This window comes from Phoxinus phoxinus, assembly GCF_949152265.1.
Source record: "Phoxinus phoxinus genome assembly, contig: scaffold_60, whole genome shotgun sequence".
Lineage (NCBI taxonomy): Eukaryota > Metazoa > Chordata > Actinopteri > Cypriniformes > Leuciscidae > Phoxinus > Phoxinus phoxinus.
In genome coordinates this window covers 39,857-54,092 of record NW_027639374.1, presented here as the reverse complement: position 1 = coordinate 54,092, position 14,236 = coordinate 39,857, and the positions used below count along the sequence as shown (strand labels likewise).

At 36.7% G+C, this 14,236-nt stretch overlaps 1 protein-coding gene across 2 annotated transcripts in view; it reads left to right on the top strand.

Annotated features, from left to right (window-relative positions):
* Window positions 1-14,236, top strand: part of LOC306994288 (hydroperoxide isomerase ALOXE3-like) — a 49,920-nt gene that overhangs the window by 22,997 nt on the left and 12,687 nt on the right. For both annotated transcript variants that reach the window (XM_079639898.1, XM_079639899.1), the window contains 4 exons: window positions 9,353-9,439; window positions 9,793-9,962; window positions 10,444-10,586; window positions 12,755-12,855. In XM_079639898.1, coding sequence (XP_079496024.1) covers window positions 9,353-9,439; window positions 9,793-9,962; window positions 10,444-10,586; window positions 12,755-12,855 — 501 coding nt within the window. The remainder of the gene's footprint in view (window positions 1-9,352; window positions 9,440-9,792; window positions 9,963-10,443; window positions 10,587-12,754; window positions 12,856-14,236) is intronic.

Here is a 14,236-nt window from a genome sequence, read left to right as displayed (position 1 = left end):
AGTGGTTTAATATCGTGCCTATAGGCTACACGTACACATCACCACGTTTAATGAGCGCATTGTTTGGTTCAATACAGTTGGTAATATATAGGTTAAGAACTTATTGTGTACGTGCAGAGTTGTTACTGTTAGCGCTATATTATATAATTAAATTAATATTTATTGTGGTTCCACCGTAAGGGTGGGAAAATAACAAAATATAATATTCAGACGCCTATACCGTAGGCTACGGTGACGCATTGCTGTCACATAAATATTGTTTTTTTTCCGCTCAATTATGTCATAATAACGAGATCTTATGTTGTTAAAACGACATCTTTTTCTCGTAATAACGAGATGCTATGTCGTTAAAACGTCATATTTTCTTGGCCTTATAAGGACATGTGTAGTCATGTATAAAATAGGCTATGCCTTTATCCACATAAAACTGATCGCCTATCATGTCTTTATCATACATCTACGTTCAAAAAGCTGAAGAAATAGCAGCACCCAATAGACATTCATGTTAAAAGATCAAATTCTGTACACACCTTATTAATAGCAGATGAGCCCAGAATACGAACATTGCGTTTAATTGCACATTAGGCTAAGCGTTTACCTCCCAAAGAAAATCCTTATAATAAAGAAAAAGCTTGGCTTGGCAACTTCAGTGATAAATATCTAATGCTGTACACACCTTATTAATAAACTATCCTACAGAAAAGCAGACGAGCCCAGAATATGAACGCAATGCATTTAATTAGCCTACACATTAAGCGTTTAGAAACCCTTTATTATACAGAAAATAAAGGTGGAGCACGCACTGCATGACATGGAGGCGCCGGTGCCATCACTCGCATTTTCCTATCAACAGTGGAAACAACTTAAAATACTCCATAATTTCTGCTCATACAGAAAATAATAATACATCAGTCGTAACTACTTTTATTTGTGTAAACTCACAAGAACAAGAAAACGTTGTGCTTTTGTAAAATAAAATAAAACGAACAGGGCGCGCTTTCATGATCTTTGTGAATTAGAGCGTGTCTCAAAAATGAGCTGAAAAACAGTATAGACCGTATAGACAAGCCTCACAGACATGAGAAATATAGCTATCTATATTTAAAGCTTATAAAAAAATGTCCACCAAGGAAAAAAATCCAATCGAAAGCAAATAGGCAACATGGTAGGCTACCATCTGATTATGTAGGCTAATCCTGTCCGTTTGAAAGGCGCATAGGCTAAATTACAGCGGAGATGTATGGAGATATGTTTGCAGGCAGCCTACACTGATTTAGAATAGACTAGTTCATTAATAACCAATTAAAATGCTTCGTTATTTTTTCAGACTCATTTATTATCATTAGCCTATACTTTTGCCGGTGCTTTGTGGCAAGTTTTATGCATGCGCTTGAGCGCGGAATATAGGCTATAGCCTACATGCACCTAGGATTGAAAAAACGCGCGATTAGTCCTAATTGCTTAAATTAATGACTAGAAAAATCTTTAGTCTATCTATGGCAACTCTAATCAATAGCCTACATTTAATATTTATATTTGACATTAAGTAGTCAGCTCTTTACATTAAATTAGTTGAGTATAATTAGTGAACTAATAAAATAATAAAATAAAGTTTAAATTAAGATACTAACCATATATAACATTGCTTATTCCACCACACAAAGGACTGTTTATAAGGTGACCGTTATAGCCTACGTGAAGATTGTAGGCTGTATCTTGAAGATTATTGTATTGTATTGTATCTTCTGTTATAAAGACGAAGATTTATTTCGTTAATTTAACAAAATAAGAACACAATGTTGTAGAAAATAAACAACTTAGGCTATGTTTTGTTAGATGTGTTTTGTTTAATTATATCTCTAGGTAATATAGCCTATTAACAAAAATAAATTATATATAAAAAAAACGTATAGGCTAGGCCTATATAAATATATTTTAAAAAAAAGGGCGTCATTGATTAATTTTGCCTGATTGGGGGCTGCTACTATTTGATTTTAAAGCTTTTTGAACGTAGATGTATGATAAAGACATGATAGGCGATCAGTTTTATGTGGATAAATCATAGGAGATAAATGCATATTTTGTATGACTACATGTCCTTAGGGGAAAAAATTATATTTATGTGACAGCAATGCGTCACCGTAGCCTATAGTAAGCGTCTGAATATTATATTTTGTTATTTTCCCACCCTTACGGTGGAAACCACAATAAATATTAATTTAATTATATAATATAGCGCTAACAGTAACAACTCTGCACACACAATAAGTTCTTAACCTATATATTACCAACTGTATTGAACCAAACAATGCGCTCATTAAACGTGGTGATGTGTACGTGTAGCCTATAGGCACGATATTAAACCACTGTAATAAACTACTGTTGCTAACATATTTTTTTTCGGTTCAGGTTTATATAAGCCTATTTATTTATTGATTTTTTTCTTCTTCCAACGTTACTCTGGTATATAACGTTGGTGCTGCATATTATGACCGCTCTAAAATCTTTGGCTTTTATTTTGATAGGCTATATTTACTATTATTTTCGGGTCACGTGGCCAACCTATCTTTCTTTTAAGGCGATCTTCAAACGGAGAAATGAAAAAAGGAATTTCCAAAAAACAAAATCGGACCGTTATTTGTATTTGGTTTAGTCGTTTTTCGTTTTTGGATTCAGAAACCAAAAACGGGAGAACGGCTCTTTTTTGACCGTTTCTTTGTTTTTGGTTTCAAACGACAAACGAAAATAAGGTGTTTTCTCGTTATTTTGTTTTTTGGTTCAAACGAAAAAACAAACTATCAAAACGTACACGGACCGTGGTCCGTGTATCATCCGATCATTTCATTTCCTATTTGGAATGGAATAACGAGGAATGAAAAAACAGCTCGTTTATTCGTTTTTTTTTGTTTATTTAAAAAACGAAAAATTAGATTTTGGCTCGATTTTTCATTTTTCGTTTGTGGTTTACAAATCGGTTTATGGGTTCGATATTTCGTCCGCGCATGTGGGCGGCGCTGAAACGCCCCTTTCATCTGATTGGTCAAACCGCTCCGCCTTCAGTACGAGCTTTTCTTTCTGTCGGCAGAATAAGAGTCAGTACGAGTGCGGCACTAACATTATTGCACTTTAATCATATAATGTCTGAAACCACCACTCACTTTTAAGTTACTATGCACAATATTTGAAGCAGAAGTATGTTCCAGCGCCGCATTAATGTGAGCTACAGTAGGTTAGGCTATGACAGATTATTTTAGCATGATGTATTTCTCATTGATAAATACAGTGCAAATAGCCTAGTTCCGTCTCTTTGGATAAAAGGGAAGTGGAAATAAAAATCAACATAGGCCTATAGGCTGAATTGTAGGCTACCATATATGTCCTTAACATTAGATGTCCGTAGATCTATAACTGTTAGCTACGTCAGGGATAACGCAGTTTGTACAGTAATAAAATCATCATGGTTCCCATAAAACATGAAAACCCAACAACCCAATGGGATAATATCCTTGTTGTGTAAAACATCTGTTCATAATCCGTGATTATACCATTTCAATAGGCTACGAATAGCACCAGGAGGCGTCTGGAATAACTGCAATGATCAATCCGCATTTTTAAGACAGCTAATTTTATAGGCTATAATATTCAGAATGTCCTCGTATAATGCCAACGACTGCTTCCTTTGAGAAATATAGCAGACCACCTTTTTTAAACTGTTATTTCAGATTATTTGTGCATAAATATTTGTGCATAAATGTCCGGACAGACAGACGGACAGATGGACAGACAGACAGACAGAAGTTTAAATGTGTTAGGCCTATATAAATTTAGGCACATATAACAAGTATTACAAACTACAATAGCCTAAACAGAACATGGCAAGCCATGGCAACTTGTAGGCTAGCCTACTTAAAAGGAAAACAAATTTGCTGAGTAAAAACAGAGCTTGTGTTATTGAATCATATTTTTTCTAGTATATCTTAAAATATAGAGCTCATGACAAATAAAAGTTCCAGATGGACAAATTTAAACGCAAAAACCAGTGTGAATAACAACATCAAACTTTGCAAAGTTTGTTACGTCAAAGAGTGGCAAACTTTGAAGTAGGGTTCAAGTTTTAATTAGTTGTACAGCTTGAAGTGTAAAGCTTCTTCGCATACACAGATATGGCCTATTTATGAATGAAATTCATGCATTTATTTGTCATTTAAACTGATGCAAACAGGAAAAGAGAGTAGAAAAGACATATTATCCTGTCGCCCCCTCTAGTGGAGAGCATTAACCATTACGGCCTTCATTGATAATGCAAGTCAATGGATTTTTTGGGAAAGTATGTCTGACCAGTTATAAATGATATAAGCGAGTCAGACCAGTCTGGAGGTCTGAGCTGAGTTTGGTGAAGCATTAAAGTGAAGTCAATTTCTCATAATAAATAATAATAATGTTTAAAATATGCTGCATGGCTTTCTCAAGTCAACATAATGAAGACAACTCAGAGAAACATCGACCAATTCAGAATGTAATAAAATCGTATTCGTTTTATAATAAAACTAATAACATTTTAAAGGTATGCTGTGCTCTTCAACCGACATGATTTTAATCAATCCCAAACCCTGCTAATTTTGACAGTATTAACGTTCACTGATTTTAGCTTCTCTCTTTTCTTTCTCTTTATTTTCATGTGAACTGAGTAGGCTACACATGCTTACATTCATAAATATAAACTTTATTTCTATTCAATTTTTCAAAATTATTTAGGCTACATGTGTCACACACACACCAACCTGCCTTTTGATGTAAATAAAAGACGAGAGTGGTAAATGTTACACACTATAATGGTGTTACATATAATAGTAGCCTAAAGTTCAGCCTATTATTGATTTTTATTTCCACTTCCCTTTTATCCAAAGAGACGGAACTAGGCTATTTGCACTGTATTTATCAATGAGAAATACATCATGCTAAAATAATCTGTCATAGCCTAACCTACTGTAGCTCACATTAATGCGGCGCTGGAACATACTTCTGCTTCAAATATTGTGCATAGTAACTTAAAAGTGAGTGGTGGTTTCAGACATTATTTGATTAAAGTGCAATAATGTTAGTGCCGCACTCGTACTGACTCTTATTCTGCCGACAGAAAGAAAAGCTCGTACTGAAGGCGGAGCGGTTTGACCAATCAGATGAAAGGGGCGTTTCAGCGCCGCCCACATGCGCGGACGAAATATCGAACCCATAAACCGATTTGTAAACCACAAACGAAAAAAGAAAAATCGAGCCAAAATCAAATTTTTCGTTTTTTTAAATAAACAAAAAACGAATTAACGAGCTGTTTTTTCATTTCTCGTTATTCCATTCCAAATAGGAAATGAAATGATCGGATGATACACGGACCGACCGTCTTTGAACTTCAGTCAATTCGTTTTTCGTTTATAAACCAAAAATGGAGGTCACGTGGTGGATAATCCGTAATTCGTTTTTCTGTTTCAAAACGAAAAACCAAATAACGGTTTTTGGTGTCAGAATCAAAAAACGAAAAACCAATTAGAAACGGTACGGTTTTCATTTTTGGCGTTCATTTTATCGTTATTCCTTTTTGAACAAAGAATGAACGAAAAACGGAAGTCACGTGGTCTATTCCTTTTTTGGAAGCGAAATTAGGCTAACCCTTTCAAAATAAAAGTAACTAGCTATAGTTAGCGAGGTGATTGTAGACTAAAACTGAGCTAATATAACGTTTTTTTAGGACAACTAAAGTAGGCTAGCACTGGGTGTGAAAAAAAACACTTTAGTTAACTGAAATAAAAATTAAAACTAATAAAATAATAACTGGCTGTTAGGGAGAATTAAACATTTGTAAGACCATTGGTGACCTGTAACTTCAGATTAAGACAAGTGAACTCATTTTATATGTATCTTAGGATAGCAGGTAGCCTATTTATTTATAAGTTTCTATTATTTAATTCACATTTTAGTTTTGTAACATATTTATAGCCCTTCTTGCTATGTGGAAGCTCAACCAGCAGTGGTCACTCTACCCCCATGCACCGACTCTTTCTGTGGCGACAACAGGCAACAAGGGTTTGACCTTTTGACTTGTGTTTTTATCAAAGAGAAGGCAAGCACTGCTACCAACAGAAGCTAATCATTGAGTTTGAAGGGTGTGCAGAACTTCACCTGCCTTCCAGCTCCTCTTTCTATGGCACTAAAGCTGCTAAAAACTCTCAGCATCCACCATCTGTTACCACTTTCTGTGTCAAAAAACAAAACTCTTCCAAAACAAATCTATAAAGTTGTATACTTTTTATTTACCTTTGCATTTTTCTCCAGTGTAATATACTTATTATGTTAGTAAAGTAGATGAAATATTTTTTATGCAGCTTGTAGTTCTCATTAGTTATGTAGACCTGTGTGTGAAACCTAGCCTTACTCAGTCAAAAATTATCTCTAGCTCTGGGACTTTCAGATCTTTTAGTGCTTTTTTAGGTTTAATTCTGTTTGATGAACCACCAGGGAAAGGCAGTGCTCTGTACTCTTGGTACTTGTGTAAAGTAAAATAAAAGTGAAGTTAAATCATTTCGTTTTTCTCCCTGGTACTCGTGTCAGGGCCTCCCAGAGTTTCCCCAATACCTGGAGGAACAATACCTGTGCACTGTGTGCAGGGTTTAAGGACTGATGATAGTAGCAAGACTGGCCCCATGCAGTCACCTACCATCACTCTCTCTTCAAATAAATGCTGGACTGGCAGGACAAAGCAGCACACCACTCATTCCTCCGGCACCATAAAAGGGCCTTGTTGTCACTTTCAAATATTTACATCATGGTTTATGGTAAGCCACATCTTTGAATTGTGGCACTACTTTTGTGGAATTGGATGATATCAACTTATGTCTTTAAATACAAATGTACATCATAATGTACAACGGTACAGTGAAGCAGGGCTCTGAATTGCAACTCTTTCACTTGCATATATGCCCTTAAATGATTTACAAGCGGGTGAGTGAAGACTAAAACCTACTGTAAATGTTATAATGTTAATGTTATATTATACTTTTATACATTTATACTAGTTCCTCCTCCAGGTTGTGGTTATAGCCTCTGCAGTGGACAGATGTAGATTTAGCCAGAGCCAGGTCCCAATACAGCCTCCTCCTGAGAGCAACACATTCCCCTTGTAGTGTTTTACATAGATAATAAATGTTCACCAATCTTTTTTATATAAAGTGTGGTGTTGGTTGTGCATGTGGCAAAATGGTCTTACAAATGTTTAATTCTCCCTAACAGCCAGTTATTATTTTATTATTTTAAATTTTTATTTCAGTTAACTAAAGGGTTTTTTTTTCACACCCAGTGCTAGCCTACTTTAGTTGTCCTAAAAAACGTTATATTAGTTCAGTTTTAGTCTACAATCACCTCGCTAACTATAGTTACTTTTATTTTGAAAGGGTTAGCCTACTTTCGCTTCCAAAAAAGGAATAGACCACGTGACTTCCGTTTTTCGTTCATTCTTTGTTCAAAAAGGAATAGTGATAAAATGAACGCCAAAAACGAAAAACGGCCCATTTTTAATTGGTTTTTCGTTTTTTTGATTCTGACACCAAAAACGGTTATTTGGTTTTTCGTTTTGAAACAGAAAAACGAATTACGGATTATCCACCACGTGACCACCGTTTTTGGTTTATAAACGAAAAACGAATTGACTGAAGTTCAAAGACTGTCTTCATTCTTTGTTCAAAAAGGAATAACGATAAAATGATCGCCAAAAACGAAAAACGGCCCGTTTTTAATTGGTTTTTCGTTTTTTGATTCTGACACCAAAAACGGTTATTTGGTTTCTCGTTTTGAAACAAAAAACAGAAAAACCGTATTTTCGTTTTATAATTACAAACGAATTACGGATTATCCAGAGATCCCCTGACCCCAGAGATCCCCTGATATATATTATATCATGATAGCGAGTTAAATAATGTATGTTACTTCTATACTATTTGACAGCAGGGGAGTTTTTCAGCTGTAGTCTGTGGTCACAGCTAGGGCTGTCACTTTTTATTCGATATTCGAATATATTCGAACATGACGTGAAATATCCGTAATCGAACTTCAAATAAACTATTCGGTTTATAAAGTGCCATGTCTAGCGCATTTTTTACAGTCTATGATTAGACCGTTTGCTTTTTATTTAAAAAAGCGTGTTACATGCTATATAGGCTATGTTATAGTCAGATATGACGGCGCGCTGCAACACGCATCACCGCAGATGGTCTATTCATCAAGCGTCAAGCCAACGTGCTGCAAACAAACTATCGCAAATCAAAGTGAAAATAAGTCGCAGACGCTTTAACACACACTAATAATAATCTTCATTAAAAGTAAAGAAACAAAATGATCTTACCAGGGCTGCCTGCCGCTCTCTCTTATTGCAGTCTTTGATGTTAGCTGATGATCAATAAAATGCAGCTCATATGTTGCTTTCGGTGACATTAAATCCATTAAATCTGCATATAGCGCGGGAATTGAAGATCGGATTTATATCCGGTTTAAACCACATTTAGGCCTATTGTGAGTGTGACCAGGTGTAAATGGAATCGTTTTGATAGCTATCCGATCTGAGAAAACGCATGAAGTGGCCAGGTTTAAACAGCCCCAGAAACGCAGCAGACGGCCAGAGCATCGCCAGGCGTCCAACATCGTATGACTGCATACTTTCCTGCACAACCGGTCGGCACCGTGCAGATGCACATGTAAAGGCAAGGTTTATTTGCAGATATGAGTCCTATAAGTGTAATTTTGGGAGTCCTGTTTATGACTGTCAAACTGTTAGTAAATTTTCGATTGACGTTTTTTTTCTCCGCGCGCGCGGGGTGGGGTGGGTGGTGGGATGGGAATAGATATTCGAATATATTCGAATACATAGGCTGGTATTTGATATCCGTTCGAATTTGATTTTTCTCAAAAGTGACAGCCCTAGTCACAGCTGTCTATTTTACCTCAGAGATGTTGCTTAGTGAAAAAGCCTGCCCTTCATTATTAGCCTTTGGAGAGTGGCTCTGAGATATCTATTGCCTGTGGACACAGACTACACAGAACATTAGGTACACAAGTAATGTCTTTCTCAAACCCATTCACCTCCTTCTAACAATTCTCTCAAAAAATAGAATCATTCTGTAATTCATGTAAAAATAACTGGAAAGGAATTTGGGGAGTCACATACAAAAGAAGGCTTGCAGGTGCAATAACACACACACACTCACAGACAAGAAATTAAAATTCATTCTTTATTTCATTCAAATATTTATATCTTCAAAGAATGTGAAGGCAGTGAATGCAAATCTCTTACATACTTTTGCTTCTGTAGCTCCTCTTCCCCCATATCCGATACACGCTCCAGATCAACATCATGGCCCGGAGTCAGCTGATATCCAAGGATGGGTTCTTTGCAACGGTATGCATATGGCATGGTTAAAGAGGCACTAAAGGTCTTCAATTATAATCCAATACACTTTTTGTTGAATTCAGTTCACTATCCTATGTACCTGCAAACATATCTTGTAAGATTGGTTAAAAAAATACATGAATGGCTCTTTAATGTTTTCTGTGATGACTGACTTCTTGAGCAGTAGATTGCTAAAGGTTGCTAGTAAAAAATTGCTAGATTGCTTTTACTAAATTTATTATTTTTCATTTAAAATTTGAGGAAATTATTATGTGATTTCTGGTGACAGAACTTAGTTTATACAGTAGCTTTTAACCTAACTTTATGTAATGTCTTCTCTCCATTAATGATACCACTCTTAGTATACAGGAGTAGGTGGAAGGTCATTGGAAGAGTTGCTGAAGCGTGCTACTGCCTCCCTGACCTACAGGGCCCTCTGTCTTCCTGACAACATCTCTGACAGAGGCCTGAAGACTGTGCCCAACTACTACTACAGAGATGACGGGAGGAAACTGTGGGATATCATCAACAAGTATGACTTGTAGAGTTTAGTCTAGTGTTTTATTGATAGGCATTATGCTTTCTACTCTTAAAACATATTTGTACAGGCAGGCTTTTATGTAATTTAATGTTTGATGCTGAACTGGTTTGATTGTTTAATGTCTTTTTTTAATGAATTTTGTAAGGTGTCCTTGAGTGCCATGAAAGGCGCCTTTAAATAAAATGTATTATTACTCTGTGTGTGTGTGTGTGTGTGTGTGTGTGTGTGTGTGTGTGTGTGTGTGTGTGTCTGTGTGTGTGTGTGTGTGACATAGTTCAGCCCTACAAATACAGTGTCAATTATACAGGTTCATGGGTTTATTAGTTAGTGAGCACATGCTGTACATGTACTGTGTTGTATATCGCTTTGAATAAATTCCTACTTAAGAAATAAATGCAAAGCAAATCTGCAAAACAAGTTAAGCTGTGAATATGTAAACCTGGAAAACATCTGACTGTGAGGTTGCTTACAGGTTTGTTGCAGCTTTCTTGTCACACTACTATGAACATGATGCACACGTGAAGAAGGACACAGAGCTGCAGTGTTGGATCACTGAGATATTTACCAATGGCTTCCTGGGAAGCGATTCCTCAGTTGTGAGGACTACACCTCTGGGTACGCCAGAAATTGTCAGAGTCTGTGGCAATGAATTACTCGCATCAACCTTAAGTGTGTGTGTGTGTGTGCCTGATAGCGCGTAGGCGTACAGACGTGTCTGCGAAAAAAATAAATCAGGTTTGCGTGATCTGACAATTCCCAAGATCTGAGAGGCGCTTTCACTAAACCACACCAATAAGCCTACTTCAGCCAATCGGTAATAGGGTAGGGGCTGATTTTGGCCAATCAGATTAATTTAGCAGTCACTCCACATGCAAATTTGTTTTGTGTTTCCCATACGCTACGAATGTGTTTCCCACACTAGCAGCGCGAAACGTAGCCAAAGTCATGGAGTGCAAGAGTTCGTACAAGGTGCTTGAATTTGACTTTTTTAAATTTAAGTCCTGTAAAACCTTTGAAAATAGGCATATTTTTTAAGAGGTAATTACTTGAAAAGTGCTTGAATTATTAAAAACGGGGATGCATCGATACCGAGCTCATGTACTCGCACTCGTAAAAAAGCTCCGATACCAACAACCGATAGACCATGCAGCGTGTGTAGTAACATAGCTGTGGTGCGAGAGCTGATTAGAGAAAACCGTGCAGTGGATTAAGCGCGCAGCGGAACAGACGCGAGAGAGGGTCGAACTCATCCCACAGACATCAAAACGAGCCATGTAGATTATTATTAACGTTAACTGACGAGAGAGAGAACCCGCGCGCACAATTCTGTTGAATGCCCTTGATTGCTGACACTCAGCACGTGTTATATGGATGAAAACTAAATCGTGTAACTTAAGTAAAGTAAAAAAAATAAGGTTACCTGATTTATGTATAACGAGTGGTTCCCTACATTATTACTGGACGTTTGTTTCCATGAACGCAAACATCCAAAGCGCGCGCCGCGCAAACCAGTGTCTCAGCGCTCAAATACTCAATTAAATTGTCTTTCACGTCTTGCACTTGTACGGACGAATTCACTCAAAATTATGTAAAAACGCCCGTCTTGGTGAGTATCCTAGTAAACAAAGTCGGTTATCTCCAGTGAACGTAGCCATGTTCAAACGGGGTCCGTGCGTTCGTCTTAAAGGGGCCGCAGTTTAATAAACCTGCTGCTGTGTTTTAATGTTAATAAACAAAGGTCAAATAAATTACTCGCTGCTCTTGACTAACTAGGCTACCCTTTTCAACTTTACAAAAATATACATCTATATATAATTTATACAGTAATGAATATGCAATTTTTTTCACATTTGATTACTTTATTAAAATGTCTCTACCTGTTAGATCTACCCGAAAAACTCTAAAAACACTGTTTAATTCATTTGTAGCCTGCCTTCGTTCTATTGTATTTATTTGAAATTCGATTATTTGTTCTTATTTTGTTACTGACTGCTTACTTGTCTTTAATAATGTTTTTAATTCACATTAATTAGGCTGGTAGTTTTTGTTGTAGTATCAAAATTGGATTAAATAATTGGCATTTCACTGGTGTCTAAATGTGTACCACTGACCCAATCCTCAGCACTGAGCCCTTCTGGAGCAGCTCTTAATATGTGCTGTACTATTAAATGAAAGATAAAATATGATAGAGCAATAGAATGAAGAGTGAAAGTAACAGAAGCTCATACAATTTAGCAGGCTTAATTAAGCAGGAAAATAACTGAAAGAAATATATATTTGATAAACCAAAATAATATAAATCATATCAGTTGGCTTAATTTGTTTATCTACTAATACATTTAAAAATGACAAATGTAGTGAAAATGCAGGGATCGGTTACGGTATCGGAGAGAATCAAAAATGAAAGTATCGGACTCGTTCTGCAAAAACTGGTATCGGTGCATCCCTAATTAAAAATATTTGTAAAAAATTGTTGAAAAAATTATTTTAATATCAAAATAATTTAAGGGACTATTTATCAAAATGTTCTCCCAGGGGAGCACACCCCTGGATCCCGCTTGACAATTATGTTGATCAGGGCATATATCTTGGCTTAGGGGCCCGCTTACCTCACAGGGAAAAAAGTTCAGGCTCAGGATTTTTTTCTACTATCACCGTGTGTGTGTGTGTGTGTGTGTGTGTGTGTGTGTGTGTGTGTGTGTGTGTGTGTGTGTGTGTGTGTGTGTGTGTGTGTGTCCTAAACGGAGTTCCTCACTGAAACAGCCTTTCATTCTTCTTCCCAGGAATACCATCATCTTTTCAGACATTGCAAGAGCTTATCAAGTTTGTCACCATGGTGATCTTCACTACATCAGCACAACATGCCGCTGTAAACAGTGGACAGGTCAGTTAGTACAAGTTAATTCAATTGAATGAATTCCAATCTCACAGAGCCATTAAAGCTGCAGTCCGTGTGTCCTAATCTCATACACTATTCCTCAAATCCAGCGAATTGCTCAACACATTCCTCTAGCTGTACGTTCAGTGTCACGTGTTCATGTGTTTTGATTCATGTGTATAGTTCTGTTCTAGTGTTTCTAGTTCTGTGTGTTAAGCCGAGCGCACACTGTGGGATTTTGGCCACGATTTGGCCGTCTGAGACAAATTGATCAAATCCCAAAAGATTCCTCTGATCTTTGGCTAAATTCTGAAGTCTTTGACCGTTAGTTTGACATGTTCACCGACAGCCGATTAATGACCGTTGCGATCACATTTGACCTCAGACGGAATTCTGTCGGTGTCCGAAGATTTGACTCACATTCCTGCAGTGTGACTTCTCCAACGACGGCCGTCCAGTTGTCTTCGATTTCTTTATAGCCACCATTTCAATCCTGCGTGTAACACATCTCTGTCACTGAACGTGTCAGTGATTGATGATTTAAATCTCCTGACGAGTTTTCTTGCATTTGTCCGTTTTTAACTCGTCTTGACTGTCGTACAGTCTGATATTTGTGACAACTGAGATCTTACAGTGTGACATGGCTTACAGCGAGGATCATGTTCGTACAGTCTGACAAGCAACTTCTTCTTGCTTGTTTATGGCGGTTGGCATACAACTTTTAGGTGCATTACCGCTGCCTGCTAGTTAGAAGTGTGGGTCAATATGGCATCACCCATAATACCATTCCATATATATATATATATATATATATATATATATATATATATATATACACACACATACTAGATTATATTTTTTTCCCCAGAGTGTTTTTATTGAACATCTTATCAAACATAAGATACACTTTACAATACATTTTCTTTTATGTTAACCAACCCACCCAAGAACAATCCCCACCTGTTGCACCAATAAACATATTAATTTGAAAAAAACTAAAATTAACATGTTTTAGAAAAAAAAAGCACAAGTATGTACAGTATATTACTCCTCTGCAATTGAGATTAGCGAGGGATCCAGCTTCCTAATATGGTCCAGAACCGGTTGCCAGATATAAAAAAATGTATAGGCACAGCCTGCAGACGTATACCTTATTTTTTCCATTGTCAGATTGTATAAAAGATCAATGAGCCACATTTTAAAAGTTGGAGGGGACTTGTCTTTCCATTTAAGCAGTATCTGCCGCCGAGCTAAAAGAGTAGTAAATGCTATGAGGCTTTTGTTGTTCGGATTTAAGTGATAATGCTGCAGCACAATGCCGAATACAGAGATCATGGCATCAGGCTCTATGACTGTCCCCAATGTGTCGGAAATAAATTTAAATATA